Source organism: Saccopteryx bilineata, chromosome 1, assembly GCF_036850765.1.
Source record: "Saccopteryx bilineata isolate mSacBil1 chromosome 1, mSacBil1_pri_phased_curated, whole genome shotgun sequence".
NCBI classification, from domain to species: Eukaryota; Metazoa; Chordata; class Mammalia; order Chiroptera; family Emballonuridae; genus Saccopteryx; species Saccopteryx bilineata.
In genome coordinates, this window is record NC_089490.1 from 186,697,813 (window position 1) to 186,715,520 (window position 17,708).

The window sequence follows — 17,708 nt, forward strand, 5'->3', positions numbered from 1 at the left end:
CCCAGTCAGGGCCTATTGTTGACTGAAAAGCTGGTCTGATTTCGGTGAGATACTCAGATCAAGTCCATGGATACCAGTGTTCCTTGTGTTCTCTTACTTTGCTTGGTGCTGCTCTCATTATCCACATGCCCTTTGGCAGCTTTGTGAAGCTGCCCACTGAGTTACATTTCCAGCTTCTCTGATACCAGTGGTACCTCCTCCTGGCCACCTTCCTCCCTCCACCATCACTTGCACTCCTTTGCACCCTCCCCACATTGTCATTTTGTCAGGGGCACAAGAAGAGCTGAAGTTGGAGAAATGATGACTGGGCTGAGACACTCCTTAGAGGAAAGAGGCAAAGATTTTGCAGAGCAGTTGATTTCTGTCTGCCTAGAAGCCACTAAATTCTCCAGTGACCATGTTGTCCCTCTCGTTGTACTCTGCATTCAACTCCTGCTTTCTAGGAGACTTTAGGAGCACCATTAGTGAAATTTTATTCCAAATCCCAATCTTATAATTTTTAGGACCTATTTCTCCATAAAGTTTTGTTCTACCTCCTTCCCCCCAGACTTTTTTTTTTTTGTATTTTTCTGAAGCTGGAAATGGGGAGAGATAGTCAGACTCCCGCATGCGCCCGACCGGGTTCCACCCGGCACGCCCACCAAGGGCCATGCTCTGGCCACCAGGGGGGGATGTTCTTCCCCTCCGGGGTGTCGCTCTGCCTCGACCAGAGCCACTCTAGCGCCTGGGGCAGAGGCCAAGGAGCCATCCCCAGCGCCCGGGCCATCTTTGCTCCAATGGAGCCTTGGCTGCAGGAGGGGAAGAGAGAGACAGAGAGGAAGGAGGGGGGGGGTTGGAGAAGCAAATGGGCGCTTCTCCTGTGTGCCCTGGCCGGGAATCTAACCCGGGTCCCCCGCACACCAGGCCGACGCTCTACCACTGAGCCAACCGGCCAGGGCCCCCCCCCCAGACTTTTTTTTTAGATTTTTCCCAAAAGATGATAGAAGATTTTTGTTGTTGAATATTTTTCTAGGTCTCACAAATCTCTAAATAGTAACAAGGAATTCTATATAACAGGTTGTGATTCTCACAGTGAGTTGTATTGTAAAAAATTAACTCTGTATTTCTTGCCTTGAACCCTATTTTCCCTCCTTCCTTCTTCTTCTAGCTTAAAATGCTTATTTGTCTGTACTTTTCCAAATTTACCAGAAATTTTATCTCTATTTCCAGTTTCTTAATTTGGGAAGTCTTTGACTAATGGTTCTCACCACTTAGTAATATGATAATGGTACTGATGATAGTATTGTTAGTAATGGCTAATTATTTATTAAGCACTTACTATGCTAATGCTTTACACGAATTGCTTCATTTAATTTTCACAAAATGCTTACAACTACAAAACATACTAATGTTACAAATATTACACCCACTTTTGATATGAGGAAACAAGAGTCTTGAAATGGTTAAATCAAACTTGTTGGAGATCCTTTAAGCTATGGTACTGGATTCATAGGTAAGCTAAGTCTAGCGCCCTCTAGAGTGTGTTCGCATATGGCCATTTTAGGGGTAAATTACATTTTGAAACCGCCCTTTTCCTAACGACGACTCTAATTAGATCCAAAATATCAACCCCCGCTAGCCTCCCTCCAATCTTTGGGTTGTATCCATATCATTTTTGTGCAAGAGGTTCTATCTCGCATTAGGCATAATTATGTCACAGAGAGCTAGGAGAATGTATTGTAGATAAATGAGAAAAAAAAACATGCTAACAATTTTTGTGGTTTTTTTTTTAACCCTGCTTTTCAGGATTGACTGGCTAGGTAGCTGAGCAACTTGGTATTATCTTATACTGATGATCTCAACGAAAAAAGTAAGAACCAGTCTAACTACTAGTAAAACTTGGCAGCAAAAGTTGTGTGAATAATGTATCTTGAACAAGAAGCTGACAGTTGAAGGGAATAGAAGGCAGAACTTGAATTTGCATTAATTTCCGTAAGATAAACCTAATGTTGGAGCTAACAACCTGATAAGTGCATAAAAAGGCCCTGAAGATAAAAGAGAAAAGTTACCAAACTGAAACTAGGCTTACATGAATAAATCAAATTTTTATTTCATGCTAAAGCCAGTTGAGTGCCGGACACAGATGAGAACATGGTAAGTGACCCTGGCGCTCAGTGAGCTCCTGGATTTTGCAGAAAGAGCCCCAAAAACCCCAAGAAGGAACTTTCTTGGGTGTTCTATCCAAGCATACCACAGGGGATGAAGATGTTGTCTGGGGCTGTCACAATCCCAACAGCCTGTTTGAGAAGATTACAATTAGCATGGACAATTGAAAGCAGGTGCTGTGTCCTAGACTCCCCTTTGGGGCCTCACATTTATGACATTGTGCTTTTACAGGAAGAGGCTGTGTTTAAGAGTCTCAGTTCCACCCCTGATGCCTTTCACTTATTTCTCTCAAGCACTGAACATCCCTGAGCCTTATTTTTCACATCTATAAAATAGAATAATATCTACCTCATAGGGTAATTTCAAGAATTAAGTGGAAAACATTTATTGTCTGGCATACAGAGGATGCTTCATAAATGTCAGCTTTTTCCTTCTGTTTATGAAATGCTATTTTGAAGGAAAACTAAGGTAAAGGAAGTTATTTTATTCTAAATTTGTGGGTCAGAAAAACAGGACTTGTCTCTTGCTTTTGGAGAATTGTCTGCATCATCTCTCATTTAAGATCCTGTGAGTAGCTGGTCTAGAGGGGGAATGGAATTCAGTTTGATTAATGGAAGCTCTTGGAAGGCAGTTTTAAACGGTGTTGAAGCTAGGTTAAACGGGAGCCAAGTGGGGCCATTTCCGGGGCTTTTGGAGATGAAGCAATTTGTTTTTGTACTTGTATCAGTGCTTTTACTCACTTTAATCTCATTTCTGGTCCCTCAGGTTCCTTAATAAAGTCTTCAGTACTATACATTTTTATTAAACATCTTTTTTTGGGTTCTAATTTGCATTTCAAATAATATAACAAAATGTATGTGTTTCAAATATTCACTGCATAACTGTGATTAGAACATGTAATCCCTCAAAAGATGTTAATTATAATTTAAATTCACCCTGAATTTAATTAAGTGAGTTGGGGATTAGAAAGTAGATGTAAGGAGTAGTTAAGGGAATACATTTTTAAAAAGCAATCATATTTTTTTTCTAAAAAAATGTAAACCTCTTTTAACTTTAAGATTAGAAAGATAAGGGAACTACAGAAGACAAGGGGAGGAAGCCGGTTAAAAGGCATGTTAGAAAAAATCTTAAAACTATGTTCACAATTTGAATCTTGAATTGAAGCTAATTGTGGTTTAAAAAGGAGGGCTGGTTGGAGTAACTTTCTCATTTATATTCTTAAAGAGTCTTTCAGTGCATGTTAGCTCACTTGGTGTCTAATAAAGATTTCAGTTCAACTGAGGCCTTTAAGAATTACAGAGAATGATTGAGAAGGAAGTGGCAACAGAGGTCTTTTAATCCAACTGTTATCTGATGTTTCAATTTTTCTTACAGTATCCTGGCCAAGGGGGTATTTTATGAATAATTAGGTGTAATAAGCACTTTGCACATAGACCAGTCACATTTAAAGAATGTTTTTCTATGATAACATTTTATTCTTAAATTTTCCTAGGAATATATTTTATTTATTTATTTATTTATTTATTTATTTATTTATTTATTTTAGCGCACAAGAGAGATAAAGAGAGAGAGACAGACAGATAGGAAGGTAGAGAGATGAGAAGCATCAATTCTTCATTGCAGCATATTAGTTGTTAATTGATTTATTTCTCATATATGCCTTGACCAGGGGGCTCCAGCAGAACTAGTGACCCCTTGCTCAAGCCAGCAACCTTGGGCTTCAAGCCAAGTGACCTTTGGGCTCAAGCCAGCAATCATGAGGTCATGTCTATGATCCTACACTCAAGCCAGCAACCCAGCGCTCAAGTTGGATGAGCCTGCACTCAAGCCGGCGACCTCGGGGTTTCCAACCTGGGTCCTCAACAACCCAGGCTGATGCTCTCTCTATTCACTGTTTTACCACCAAGTCAGGCAGGAACATATTTTAAATCAATTCATTTTCTCCCATCCAAATACTAACCAGGCCCGACCCTACTTAGCTTCTGAGATCAGACGAGATTGGGCGCATTCAGGGTGGTATGGCTGTAGACAAATCAATTCATTTCCGGGTGATCTAAACATAGTTTTAAATGCAAAGGTATTATTTTTATTTCCTTATTTTCAAATGTGTCTAGAAGAAGAAAATATTTTATAAACCTATTTTGAATGAGTTATAAAAGTAATGCACAAACCACTTCTATAGTATTTGTGTGTGTTTGTTACACACTGACTACTTAATATTTTATTGGACTCCATAAACAGATAAGTTAAGAAAAAAAAAAATTTCAAAGACTTTTGAAATGTTCTCTTAGTAGAAATATTTCAGGTGAAAATTCAGATGAGAAACTCTGTCTTTGCTTCATAAGAAATTGTCCTTTAAAAAAGAATCATGAATCTGACTTTACATGTAAAACAGATCTTTCAACTTGATCTGTGCTATTATCAGTAGTAAAGGGGATACATTTTTTCAATGAGTAAATAATAAACTCTGTTTTAAAGGAAATAAAAGCTTTAGTTTTTACCTAAGATATTCTTGGTAGCTCTAAGTATTTAAACCCTCACCCATTTTGCTTGCAACCAAAATCATTTCACATAATCATCTTTATTTATTTGAAATTTAATTTCTACCAAATGACTACTTTGATAATGACTTCATGGGTTCTTTTTCTAATACCATAAATTATTGTTGGTCTTAATGACATGACTTTTTGGGGGAGTGATTAGGTTACATTATCACATACATAAGTTTTAGTCAGTGGTGTATCAGGAGAAAGGCTTACTTACATCTCCTGGTCACAGCCAATATTCCAGAATGACCATATAAAATTTTATATTCTTGTACTGATGAAAAATTTTTAATGATGTAGGTTTCTTATTACAAGAGTTCTAGGTATTTTTAGTGACTAATCTAGAAAATATAGAGACAAAGAAAGAAAACAAATACCAAAATCCCACTGGAAAGGCTAGAGTTGGAGAAATGATTACTGGGTGAATACACACTTGAGATATTTTATGTGTGTATCTTTGGGACCTTTTTATCTAAACATAGGTTTAATAAAATGAAATCATATTGCATGCTGTTTTATAATTCCTATTTGTCCACTTACCAATATATTGTGACATGTCTCCATAGTGTTCTTCACCATTCTTTTTAGTTGCTTACTCTTCTCATGGATGGATGTGCAATGATTTATTTTAGCCCTGGATAAGTTTGCTATTACAAAACAATTCTATGATAAAAATCCTTTTAGCTCAATCTTTTCTTGGATCTGTATTATTTTCTTAAATATTTAGATTTTTAAAAGTAGAATTGGTGGTCCAAGGAGTATGCACACATGGACATTTTTAAGATCTTGTTGCTTACTGCAACATTTTCAGCAAGGTTGTAGAGGCATGCCAAGACTTTCCCGGAGCGCTCATCCATCATGCACATTATCATTATTTTTTTAAATCCCTGCTCATTCGATAGTTTCCTCTTCACACTACTTTTGTTTTCTCAGTGCAGGTCGGTCCCTGTTGTAAAGATGAGGGATACATATAATGTTTTATAGAAATGTGTATTTAATAAACATTTTAATTTCATCTTCCCACCCCCATCTCCTGTGGCTCATATTGAGAGTCAAATCTAGAGGGCAACGTTTAAAAAGTTGTTTTATTTCTTTATTTTACTTCAACCCAAAGAAATACACATTGTAGTTGTGAAATGCATTTAACCAGATCTCTAACCATGTAATGGTGCCTGGAGAAGGACCTGGGAACAAGACCTTTAAGCTTTGTTTTGTTTTGTTTTTAATCCCCTCTTAAGATCTCAGAGAATCTGAACTTACATAAGAGTGTTTGGGCTACTGTTATTACAGAGAACCCTTCTGAGAGTATCTTCTCAGGTAATTTTTTTAGGGAAAGTCACTTATAGATATAAAACGTTTGACCAAAAGAAAGCCTCAGGTTGTCAGAGTTACTTACACACCGCTGTTCAGCTGGGCCTCTATATTAAATCATCTCTTGACAGTCCATTAGTTGCGGTGTTACAGCTATTGCATGGACCTCTAAGCTAATATCCCTTCAGTCACTAACAGAGGGATAACCTTAATAAAAATTTGAAGTCGATTTAGTGCTTCACTGCTTGCTGACTAGTGTTTTATGTTTCAGTGTGTCTATACACTTTCCATTCCGTGTATTTCTGATATTCACATATATCCTATTTACATAATATATTAGAGTCCAATAAAGATTAATGTCCTAGAGAAGGAAGAGTGTTTGGGAGCTCTCCCTGTAGCCCTGGCTCAGCTGCTGCCAGAAACTGTGTGATTGTGAGCAGGTCACTTCCCACTCTGAGCTTCTGTCCAATCGATATTTGAATGGGTGCTGGAGAGATGTTCTCTAACATTTCTTCCTGTGTTAGTTTATGGTTTGTAGAAAAATTAAATTATAGTCTGCTCAGTATAACACATTGAAACTTTGTTGTTTTTTTAACCTCAGCTAAGCTTTTTTATTTTTTTTCTTTTTTTCTTACAGAGACAGAGTCAGAGAGAGGGACAGACAGACAGGAACGGGGAGAGATGAGAAGCAACAATCATTGGTTTTTTGTTGCGACACCTTAGTTGTTCAATGATTGCTTTCTCATATGTGCCTTGACCGTGGGCCTTCAGCAGACCGAGACCTTGGGTCCAAGCTGGTGAGCTTTGCTCAAACCAGATGAGCCCGCACTCAAGCTCGCGACCTTGGGATCTCGAACCTGGGTCCTCCCAGTCCGATGCTCTATCCACTGCGCCACCACCTGGTCAGGCCCTCAGCTAAGCTTTTATAGGAAATAAAAAGATGTTCTATTTGCCTCCCTATAAAAATTAGAGTAACTGAAATAAAAATAGGAGAAAAGCCACATTATTTAATGGTAAATACAGTAGAAACCTCACTTAAACTCAATTGACTTTAAAAAGAGAATTAGTATGTAACAGAAATTACTGAAAATGTTTAATTTTTATTAAAAAAATCTAAATTATGAAAGCAAGCTTATTTTATAATTCAGTCAATAAAATTCTGATTATGTTATAACTATTCACTAATTCTTGGTGTGAATGAAGAGTCAATTATTATTTTGGAGGGTGGGTTATCATTGAAGTCTTCCCAAGAAAATTGTTTGATGACATGATGTCACAACTCTTCCTCCTATTTATTTTTGCAAAACAATCATCAAGGTACAAATTTGCAAAAAGAATTGAGGCATCATCACAGGTGCAGTCATTTAAAAATATATTCTGATTCTTCTTCTTCCAAGCATCTAACTTGTCAGTTATTTTTTTCGTGTCTTGTATTTGTTCTGATTTCACCGACTTAATGAAATCCTGCATCTTCTGTAGGACGTACAGTTATCTTTAGCATCTTATTTGCATTTTATTTGTGATTATTATCAGGCATCTAACTGTACAATCTGTGAAAGTAAACCAACCAAAACGAAAGTACAGAGATGGATATCATTGTGAAATAGTTGGGATATGACTGTGGGAAGGGAAAATGTTTTCTCAGGAATCATTTTAGAAATGATCAGTTCGTTAGTGAACCCTCCCCTGCTATGACTCGCTTCCATGTACAACCTAAGTTCTTCAGGGACTTGGAGGATAGTGTGCAGTTGCCCCTTGAATAATGCTGGTGTTAGGGGCACTGACTCCCTCCTCCACCCCTCATGCAGTTGAAAATTCATGTGTAACTTTTGACTCCTTCAAAACTTAACTTCTAATAGCCTACTGTTGATTGGAAGCCTTACCGATAACATGAACAGTCAATTAACACATATTCTGTGTGCTATATATATTATATATTGTATTCTTACAATAAAGCTAGCTAGCTAGAGAAAACAAAATGTTACTAAGAAAATCATTAGGAAGGGAAAATACATCTACAGTATTTATTGAAAAATAATCCACAGTAAGTTGACATGCATAGTACAAACCCATGTTTTTCAAGGGTTGACTGTATACTGAAGGCTTACTGGGTTTTTTGTTTGTTTGTTTGTTTTTTGTTTTAAGATGAGAAGAGGGAAGATAGTGAGGTGGACAGACTCCTGCATGTGCCCTAGCTGGGATCCACCTGGCAACCCCCGGCCAAGGCCTTGCTGAGTCTTACTTTCTATTGTTGTGGAATACCCAGTGATTTTATATTCACCATCTCATTTAATCCTAAATTTATATGGTTGTTGTTATGCCTATTGAATAAAGTGAAGAAACTGAGATTTAAAGAATTTTTATAGCTGAGTATGTGACCAAGTTGTTTTGAAACCAGATATTCTGACTTCATTTTAGTGCTTTTCTTAGTATTTCACAGATGCTTCTGTGATGATATTAAATTAAAATGGTTTGATATGAAAACTTTATCCTCTTTAAATAAGTATAAAAGGAAGTTATTTTTTTTTTAATTTAAGGTTATCTTTATTGAAATAGGGCCATCGTCTTTGAAGTATTCACATTGTGTTACTATTGGAATAATTACTTTAAAAGACATTTTTATAAATTATAAGCAAGGCTCTAAATCTTAAGCTTTTATAGGTAGGAAGTAGTAATGGTAAATAGTTTTGATGAATTTTTTTTATTAAGTAATGGCTTATTAATATTTATAGACATTTTCTGTGTAAACATCAAAACCAAGTTTTGTTGATGGTTTCTTTTGCTGTGCAAAAACTTTAGTTTGATTTATGTCTTCTTTTGTTTCCTTATACTAGGATATATAGCTATGCAAAATGTCCAAGATTTTACTTCTCATGTTTCCTTTTAGGATTGTTATAGTTTTGTGTCTAATATGTAAGTCTTTAATCCATTTTGAGTTTATTCTTGTGTCTGGTGTAAGAAGGTGGTGTAGTTTCATTTTTTTTTCATGTATCAGTCCAATTTTTTTTAACACCATTTATTGAATAAACTGTTTTTATTCCATTGTATGTTCTTGCCTCCTTTGTCATATATTAATTGACCCATAAAGGCGTGAGTTTACTTTTGGACTCTCAATTCTGTTCCATTGACTTATATGTCTGTTTTTATGCCATTACCATCCTGTTTAGACTATGGCCTTGTAGTATACTATATCAGGTTGTGTGATTTGTCCAACTTTGTTTTCCTTTCTCACAATTGCTGTGATTATTAAGTATCTTTTGTGATTCCATATAAGTTTTGGAGACATTTATTCTAGTTCTGTGAAATACACCATTGGTATCTTGATAAAAATTGAGTTGAATCTATAGATTGCTTTGGGTAGTGTGGACATTTTAGTGATTTTAGTGTTGTTAATTCTTCCTATCTATGAACATAGTACATGCTTACACTTATTTGTATCCTCTTCAATTTCTTCAGTGTCTTGTAATATTTTGAGTACAGGTCTTTAATATCCTTAGTTAAATTTATTTCTAGATTGTTGGGGTTTTTTTTCTGCAATTGTAAATGAAATTGTTTTCCTAGTTTCCCTCCCTGATAGTTCATTATTGGTGTATAAAAATGCATCTGATTTCTGGATATTTATTTTGTATAATGATACTTTATTGAATTCACTTATCGGTTCTGGTAGTTTTTGGTGAAGTCTTTGGGGTTCTCTATATACAGTATCATGTTATCTGCAGATAATGACAGTTTTACTTCTTCCTTTATAATTTGGATGCCCTTTATTTCTTTTGACTATGTTTGTACAGAATTAATATTATTTCTCCTTTAAATGTTTGGTAGAATTCACCAGTAAAACCATCTGTCTGGTCCTACAGATTTCTTTGTGAGAAAATTTTTGACCACTTTCATGATTTTAATATATAATGAACCTATGTGGTTCATTATATATTATCTCTTTCTCCATGAAAGAGCTTTGGTAGTTTGTGCCTTTGGAGGAATTTATACATTTGATCTAAGTTTTCAAATTTGGGGGTATAATGGTTATTCTCATTCTTTAAATATCTGAAAGATCTCAGGATGTCATGTCTTTCATTCCTGAAAAGAAAGTTGGTCATTTCTATTTTCTCTCTTTCTCCTGGATCAGTGCTGGCAGACTATAGCTTGCAGGCTAAATCTGGCTTGCTGCATGTTTTTGTATAGTAAGTGAGTTAAGAATGGTTTGTATGTTTTCCTAATGGTTAGAAAAAAATCAAAAGAAGAATAAAACTTCATGATGTGTAAAAATGAAGTGACAATCCAGTGTTAGTATCCATAAGTAAAGTTTTCTGGAGCACAACCACATGTATTAGTTTATACAGTATCTATGGCTGCCTTTGTGCTACAACAGCAGAATTAAGAATTTGTGACCATATGGGATAATGACCAGATGGACCAAAAAGCTTAAAATATTTAATATGTTGCTGTAGTATAATAAAAACTATATGTAGTCTCTGTCTCAGTTTTTTGGCACAGAGCTTCAAAAACCCTTGGAATTTCCTGACTAATAAGAGTGTCTTTGTTGTATTAATGAAGTGACTCATGACGGGTGCCTTGATAACTTCAGTATGGGCATTCGTCACCAGAAAGACCAGGCATGTGATTAGAAGGTTGGAACTTTCAGCCACTCAACCCCTAGGGAAAGAGACAGGGCTGGATATTGAATTCAATCAAATGGTCAGAGATTCAATCAGTTATGCCTACATAATGAAACCCCAGCTAAAAACTCTGGGCCCTGAAGCTCAGTGACACTTGCTGGTTAGTGAACATTGATGTGTTAGGAGAGTGATGTGTTCTGACTTCCCAGCAACAGGGCATGGAAGCTCCGGACCTCACTTTATGTGTGTCCCTTCTAATAAAAGTGTAGATGTGAGTGTAGCGTTTTCAGTGAGTTCAGTGAATTGTTCTGTTGAATTATTGAACCAGAGAGGGTCATGAGAAGCCCCAAATGTGTGACCAGTTGGTGAAGTGTTGGTGGCCTGGGGACTCCTGAAGTGCAACTTCAGTTGTCTGAAATGAGAGCAGCTTTTCTTGGAGGATGGAGCGTTTCATTTGTGGGTTTGTGCCAACTCCAGGTGCTTGGTGTCGGACTGCATTGCCATCTATACAGTTGTGTTATACCAGTTGTGTTGAAATGGAACAGCAACCTTTTACAGAAAACGTTTACTACTCCCTGTTCTAAAGGTGTATTTATTTTATTGACACCCCCCCACACACACAAAGAACCAGCTTTTGATTTCATTGATCTCTGTTATCTTTCTGGTTTAGATTTCATTAGTTTCTGCTCATGTCTTTATTTAATTTCTTTTGTAAACTAAAAAAATAAATAAATTTTCCTTTGTATGCTCATATACCTTGGAACTGTGCAGTCTCTGCCCATGTTGGTGTTCACGTCTGCAGCTTAAACTTAACTATGGTGGGAGTATTTGCAATATAAAAATCAGCAAATAATACAAACTGGTGTTTTTTCTCCTCACCCTGAGAGCCAGCTGTTAAACATTTATCAGCATTCTACTTGTAACAGCAATAACAGCTCTTTTTTTTCTTTAGTCTTCTCAGGGGACCTAACATAAAAAGATGATCTCAATAAAAAGTTAATTCAGAAAAGGAAAGGACTCGCTAATGAAAAATGTGATCTAAAATATAGATTTTAAATCTAGAATTCTAAAAGGGATTGTGTAGTCTTTGATCTTGAAATCATAAAGAATAGGATAAGGTGGTTCTGTTTGTTGGTGATTGCAGTGTGGCCCTTTTTGAGGCAAAGTGCCTTGATGATCTGTAAAAGTCCACTGCAGTCCTGCGGTAAGATTCTGCAGAATCTAGGGTAAGTTATTTCCCAGAAGATGGTGGGAAAGCTATTTTATTGCTAATGAAAAGCTGATGAAAGAGTTATTGCTGAGGGATTGATCCATTGCCCTCTTAAGAAGCTCTGAGATTCCCAGTCCTAATGGATGGAAAAGAGCAGAAATAACAGAGTTAGGTAGCTGGAGTCTAAAATTTGCAAGAAACATGAGATGGTTTGACATAGGTTGTCACTTAGGTTTTGTGGATGCCCTTCTAAACAAAGTGTTAGGGGAATTCTTGGCCAATTTCTCTGCTGGCATGCTGAGAGCTTAGTTCATGTGTTGGCATTAAATAGAACTTCCATTAATTGATCAGAGAAGTGCTTGTCGTATATCACTAGGAGGTATTGAAAAAGGCCATTTTAAAGGAAATGTTAGTAGTTCACCTCTTTACTGCTATAACACTTTGATCCCGTTGATCTTGTACTATAGCCATTATGGCATTTACCTTCTAGCCCTATACTGTAAGCAGTAGACTGTGGTATTTATTTTTGTATTCTCAGTGCTTAGTTTAATGGACTATTTAATAAATTTGTGTTGAATGAATGAATAAATAATTAAAGGAGTATTTGTTTTATTCCTTTTTTGACAGGATATAGGAAACCCAAAAGATTGAAAACCACTAAACTTTAGATGTATTGAGAAATTGGTATTTTTTAAAAAGATCTAATGTCAAGTGGTGTGTAATATCTTAAGAAAGTTTCATTCAGCTACATTATAGATATCTACAAGTGTTTAATATGCTATAAATAAATAATGTCTTTTCAATGTAATAATTGATATTCTGAGTTATACCCACACCCCCAGTTTGTTCCTTTGAGTATTCAGTGTTAATATAACAAGTAAGACTATTTAGGTAGATTCTTCTTGGCATTATCCTCAATTTCATTCCATTTTTAGACATTGACTAAGCACCTCATATGTGCATAGCATTGTTCAAGGTTTGCCTAAAGATTAAAGAGAGAACCTTTAAAATATTGGGCATAGTTAACAGGTAACATTTATTGTGTGTTTTTTTCCCGGAGAAACACATAATCAGTACGAAAACCTTGAACATAAGGAAAAAGCACAGAGGAAAAAATATCCATAACCTCATTACCCCAGCATAACCATTGTTATTGTTTTGGTCCCAGCCTGTTTTATATTGTAGATCTACAAATACCTACTAAAAATAAGATGTGATCTAGGCAGTGTAGGTGTAACAGAGAGGGTGCAGGGAATATGTCTGGAGATTGCTTTTTGACTTTGCCACTAGCCACTATGACCTTGGGAAAAACCCTTCATCTGTCCTGAGTTCTGTCTCCTCATTTATAAAGTGCTTGTCAGAGTGTCTATGGGCCCTGCCCACTTGAAAATCCTGATTTCACTGGAATTGAATATCTTTAAAGACTGAGATTTCATGAGAATGAAATTGAAAGTGTTTAAGTCGGTATTCATCTCAATTAGGAGACGGTTTTTAAAAATCCTGAACTCCGATATGTATTTCCTACTAATAGGTTTTCTTATTATGAACCAGTTATATTTAAAGTAACAAATTTCTCCTGGAACAAGAACCACAATCTGAATTGATGAAGTTATTTGAGTTGAAAAATATATTTTTAGGAAAATGTTTAAAAATTCTTGTAAGCCTTTAAGTATGCTACCAGAATAAGAAATACAGAATTACCGCTATTTTAAGTACATGGTATTCTATCCAAAAAAAACCAACACACCAAGGTAAAAATCAAAGCAGCTATGTTACTTGATTCTTTTTGCACCTCAAGAAAATTGATTTTGGCTTCCTTCCTCTGCCCCATGCATATTGTGAACATGTAGATTGGTATGCAAGAAGTATGCGTGTGATGCACTAAAGCTTAAAAAGTGTTAAAAGGTATCTGGTTTGCCTTAGAAGTGTCAGTTTTCACATTAAAGAATTTTTGTTGAACAGTTAAGATGTCCTATTACTTTTACCATTTCATAGTAGGATTTTTTTTTGTATGCATTTTAACAGTTATTTAAGAGTCCCCATGTGCTTAGAAAGGAATCTGAATATATGTGCCTTTAAAAAAAAAACCCTCAGCACAATGTAGGTTATTTCATCAATACCATCAAACGACTGGGAGCTGTAGTTGGAACAATATGTAAAAATACAGCTTGTGAAAGATTTCCTTTATTAACTGTCATCATCCGCAGAATATATGTTCAAATAAACGTTGTATAATAACTAAATTTGAGATTAATAGGCCCCTTAAGAAACAGCGAAGTCATTCAGAATAGTCAGTGAAAAATAGGCTGCAAGACTGTTACATGCACATATTGTCCTGCTTACATGCTCTCTCTGGTGTCATTCCCATTTATCACTGTCGGCAGGCTCTGTTTTCATTAAAACACTCTTGCACAAAAGCAACTTAATTTTCTTAAGAGGAGAAGACACCTGATTCAATTTAGCACCCAGAAATAGTAACTTGAATATATTTTTTTCTTGCCTGAATTGAGATGAATAGTTATAAACAAGAATACCACCACCCCCATTCACTTCAAGATTAAGGATATTATAAATAAATTTTTTCCATTGGTATTAAGAAATGGACCTTTAGAAATAGGCAAGAGATGCAGCTTACTCTCAGAAAAGCAGTGGCGTGTTATTTGCTCTTCACTTGTGTATACATGAACTTCTGTTCATTTCTGTAATATTTTCAAAACCAAGAGTTAAAGTGGCCATTGAAATGGTGAATTGTAATGGTACGTGTTCCAAGATTAATCTTTCTTTAAATTGGTGAATACATTGTAGTAGTACTATAGTACTCATTGAGATTTTTTGTTGAAAACTATTCAAGGCTGATTTCAAAACAGTATTTTATTTTTTAGCCATTGCTGCCTAAAAAATGCATTAACAAACAAAATAATGGAATCAATTGAAAAGTGTCCATTTAATGCTGAGCATGGTGTACAAACTCGCATCTTCACTGATGTCCTCCTGTATTATGGTTCAATAGTACTTAAATGTAATAGGGAAATGCATAACTCAAATTTTACTTGTTATATTTACGCAGGGAAAACAGTGGTAATTAAATAGTCAATATTATAATGTCCTGGTAACTAAGATATTTACCAGAAATCCATTATAATTGGCTTTCAAAACAAACAGAGTAAACTCTTTCCTAATTCTTTTTTTTAATTAAATTTAATACAGTGACACTGATAAATCAGGGTACATATGTTGAGAGAAAACATCTCCAGATTATTTTGACATTTGATTATGCTGTATACCCCTCACCCAAAGTCAAATTGTCTTCTGTCACCTTCTATCTGGTTTTCTTGTGCCCTGCCCCCCCCCCCCCGTTACCATCACATTCTTGTCCATGTCTCTGAGTCTCATTTTTATGTCCCATCTATGTATATAGATTCATATAGTTCTTAGTTTTTTCTGATTTACTTCTTTCACTCCGTATGTTATCAAGGTCCATCCCTGTTACTGTAAATGATCCGATGTCATCATTTCTTATGGCTGAGTAGTATTCCATAGTATATATGTACTAAAGCTTTTTAATCCACTCGTCCTCTGATGGACACTTGGGCTGTTTTCAGATCTTCGCTATTGTGAACAATGCTGCCATAAACATGGGGGTGCATTTCTCCTTTTGGAGTAGGTCTATGGTGTTCTTGGGGTATATTCCTAAAAGTGGGATAGCTGGGTCAAAAGGCAGTTCGATTTTCAGTTTTTTGAGGAATCTCCATACTGTTTTCCATAGAGGCTGCACCAGTCTGCATTCCCACCAGCAGTGCAGGAGGATTCCCTTTTCTCCACATCCTCGCCAGCACTTATTCTGTGTTGTTTTGTTGATGAGCGCCATTCTGACTGGTGTGAGATGATATCTCATTGTGGTTTTAATTTGCATTTCTCTAATGATTAGTGATGTTGAGCATTTTTTCATATGCCTATTGGCCATCTGTATGTCCTCTTTGGAGAAGTGTCTATTCATTTCTTTTTCCCATTTTTTGATTGGATTGTTTGTCTTCCTGGTGTTGTGATTTACAAGTTCTTTATAAATTTTGGTTATTAACCCCTTATCAGACATATTGTCAAATATGTTCTCCCATTGTGTAGTTTGTCTTTTTATTCTGTTCTTATTGTCTTTAGCTGTGCAAAAGCTTTTAACAAGACACAGCTGATCTTTCCTAATTCTTTAAAAGATATTTTTACCTTTCTATGACCCTTTGCAAAATACTGGACATGTAAAAAGAAAACATTTTGTGATTCCACATATAATGGTAGGCCAAGGATTGGAATTCAAGCGTTGATGTCTATATGATTTTTTTTTTCCAAACTGAACCTATGCTTAGAAGGGAAATAGTATTAAGGCCAGTTCTCCTTTTGAATCAGAGGCTGAAGTGATACAAATTCTCATAGTTGAGAAATTTTTCCAGGGCAAGAAAACGCAGCTTTGATCTCTAACAATCGTCGCTCATGTTCAGTTTTCTTCTCCTTCCTCATTTTTTGTGTTATGCCAATTGCAGTGGGAACAAGAAATAGTGCTAAATAAAGCTTGATATGCTTGCTTAGAGGAAACACTTTCGATTTATCTAATTTCCTTGATTAGTCCTTTATTATTTTCTCCCTTGTTTAAGAACATGATTGTATCAGTTAGGTTTCAAAGAACAGAAAATCAGACTAAAAGTAGCTTAAGCAAGCGGGAACTTGTTTTTCTCATCTACCAAGATGCCCGTAGGGAGGGGTGCTGGCATTTGCTGTGTGGCCCCATAATGACAGAGTGGCTGTCTGCATTTCTTCTTTCTCTTCTGGTTCACTGCTCTGGGCAGGAAGGAGGGAGGCAGGCGGTCAAAAACTAACCTCTGCACCTCTGCCCCACCCCAACCAGCGGTCCTACAGCAACTTGTATGTCATTGGCAGGACTTCCTGGCCTGGTGATCCTGGCTTTTCCTTTTCCATGTGTATTTTTGGTGTCTTCCTTGAAAAAAAAAAAACTGTTTCCTTTTCTGAAAGCATAAAGATAGTCTCTCATTCATACTTTCTTCTAAAAGTTTTGAAGTTTTAGGTCTTCCAAATCTAGGCCTTTCATTTATCTAGTACTGTCTTCTTTACTATGTTGTGAAAGACTCAGTTTCTCCTCCTGTCCTAATGGCTTTAGAGCGCTGTTGTTGTCACATACAGCTCTCTCGCGTGGTTTGTGATTTTTTTGTTGTAAACCCACCAGGGGTGGTTGTTTTATCTGGGAATGCACTTTGCTCTGGATCGTGGAAGTGACCTCAAAGATGTTTTGCATTTGCTTCTCCCCGGGATTCAGGAGTTTACTGGTCTCTTGTCCGTTTTGTCTTTCCTGTTCTTGGAATGAGTGGTGAGTTTGGGGTCCTTGAATCGCTTGGGTGGTGTAACTGCAGCGCAGCGCCCACCGCTGATGCAGGCCCTGGGTTGCTTTCTTGACTTTGTACGTGGAGCTCCCCTGTGGCCCTTCTGCGGCGGAGCGGTCCTTGCGTGCTCCGCTCTGCCGGCTGCGGTCTCACCTCCGGTTTGCTCGCAGGGCAAGCATGTGCTTCGTGATGCAGGGTGGGTGCGAGTCAGGGCTCCGTGGGGAGGGCAGCACCTGCTCAGGTGCTCTGCCTCTCTGGTTTTGACTTCTGTCTCCTATCTGAATTTTTTGCTATAGGTCAACAATGCATTTAAAATGTTGCCATTATAATCTCTATATCAGGTGGTGTGAATTTGAGGATCCTGTACTACGTGAAACGCCATCTAACCACTCCCGCCCCTCACCCCCACCCTCTCCTTTGACAGCATCTCTGGCAGAGCTCGGGGTTTTCTAGTCACTTTTAGTTACTAACATAGTACTATTTAGTAAGGAAGATT

At 36.7% G+C, this 17,708-nt stretch overlaps 1 protein-coding gene across 5 annotated transcripts in view; it reads left to right on the plus strand.

Annotated features, from left to right (window-relative positions):
* Window positions 1–17,708, plus strand: part of SLC10A7 (solute carrier family 10 member 7) — a 223,466-nt gene that overhangs the window by 46,148 nt on the left and 159,610 nt on the right. Inside the window, exon 5 of one of the 5 annotated variants that reach the window (XM_066232465.1) lies at window positions 6,640–7,138. The exons of the other annotated variants lie outside the window; for them this stretch is intronic. Within the exon in view, the coding sequence (XP_066088562.1) occupies window positions 6,640–6,687 (48 nt within the window). The 3' untranslated portion in view covers window positions 6,688–7,138. Of the gene's footprint in view, window positions 1–6,639; window positions 7,139–17,708 lie in introns of those variants that run through there. 5 annotated transcript variants of the gene reach the window in all.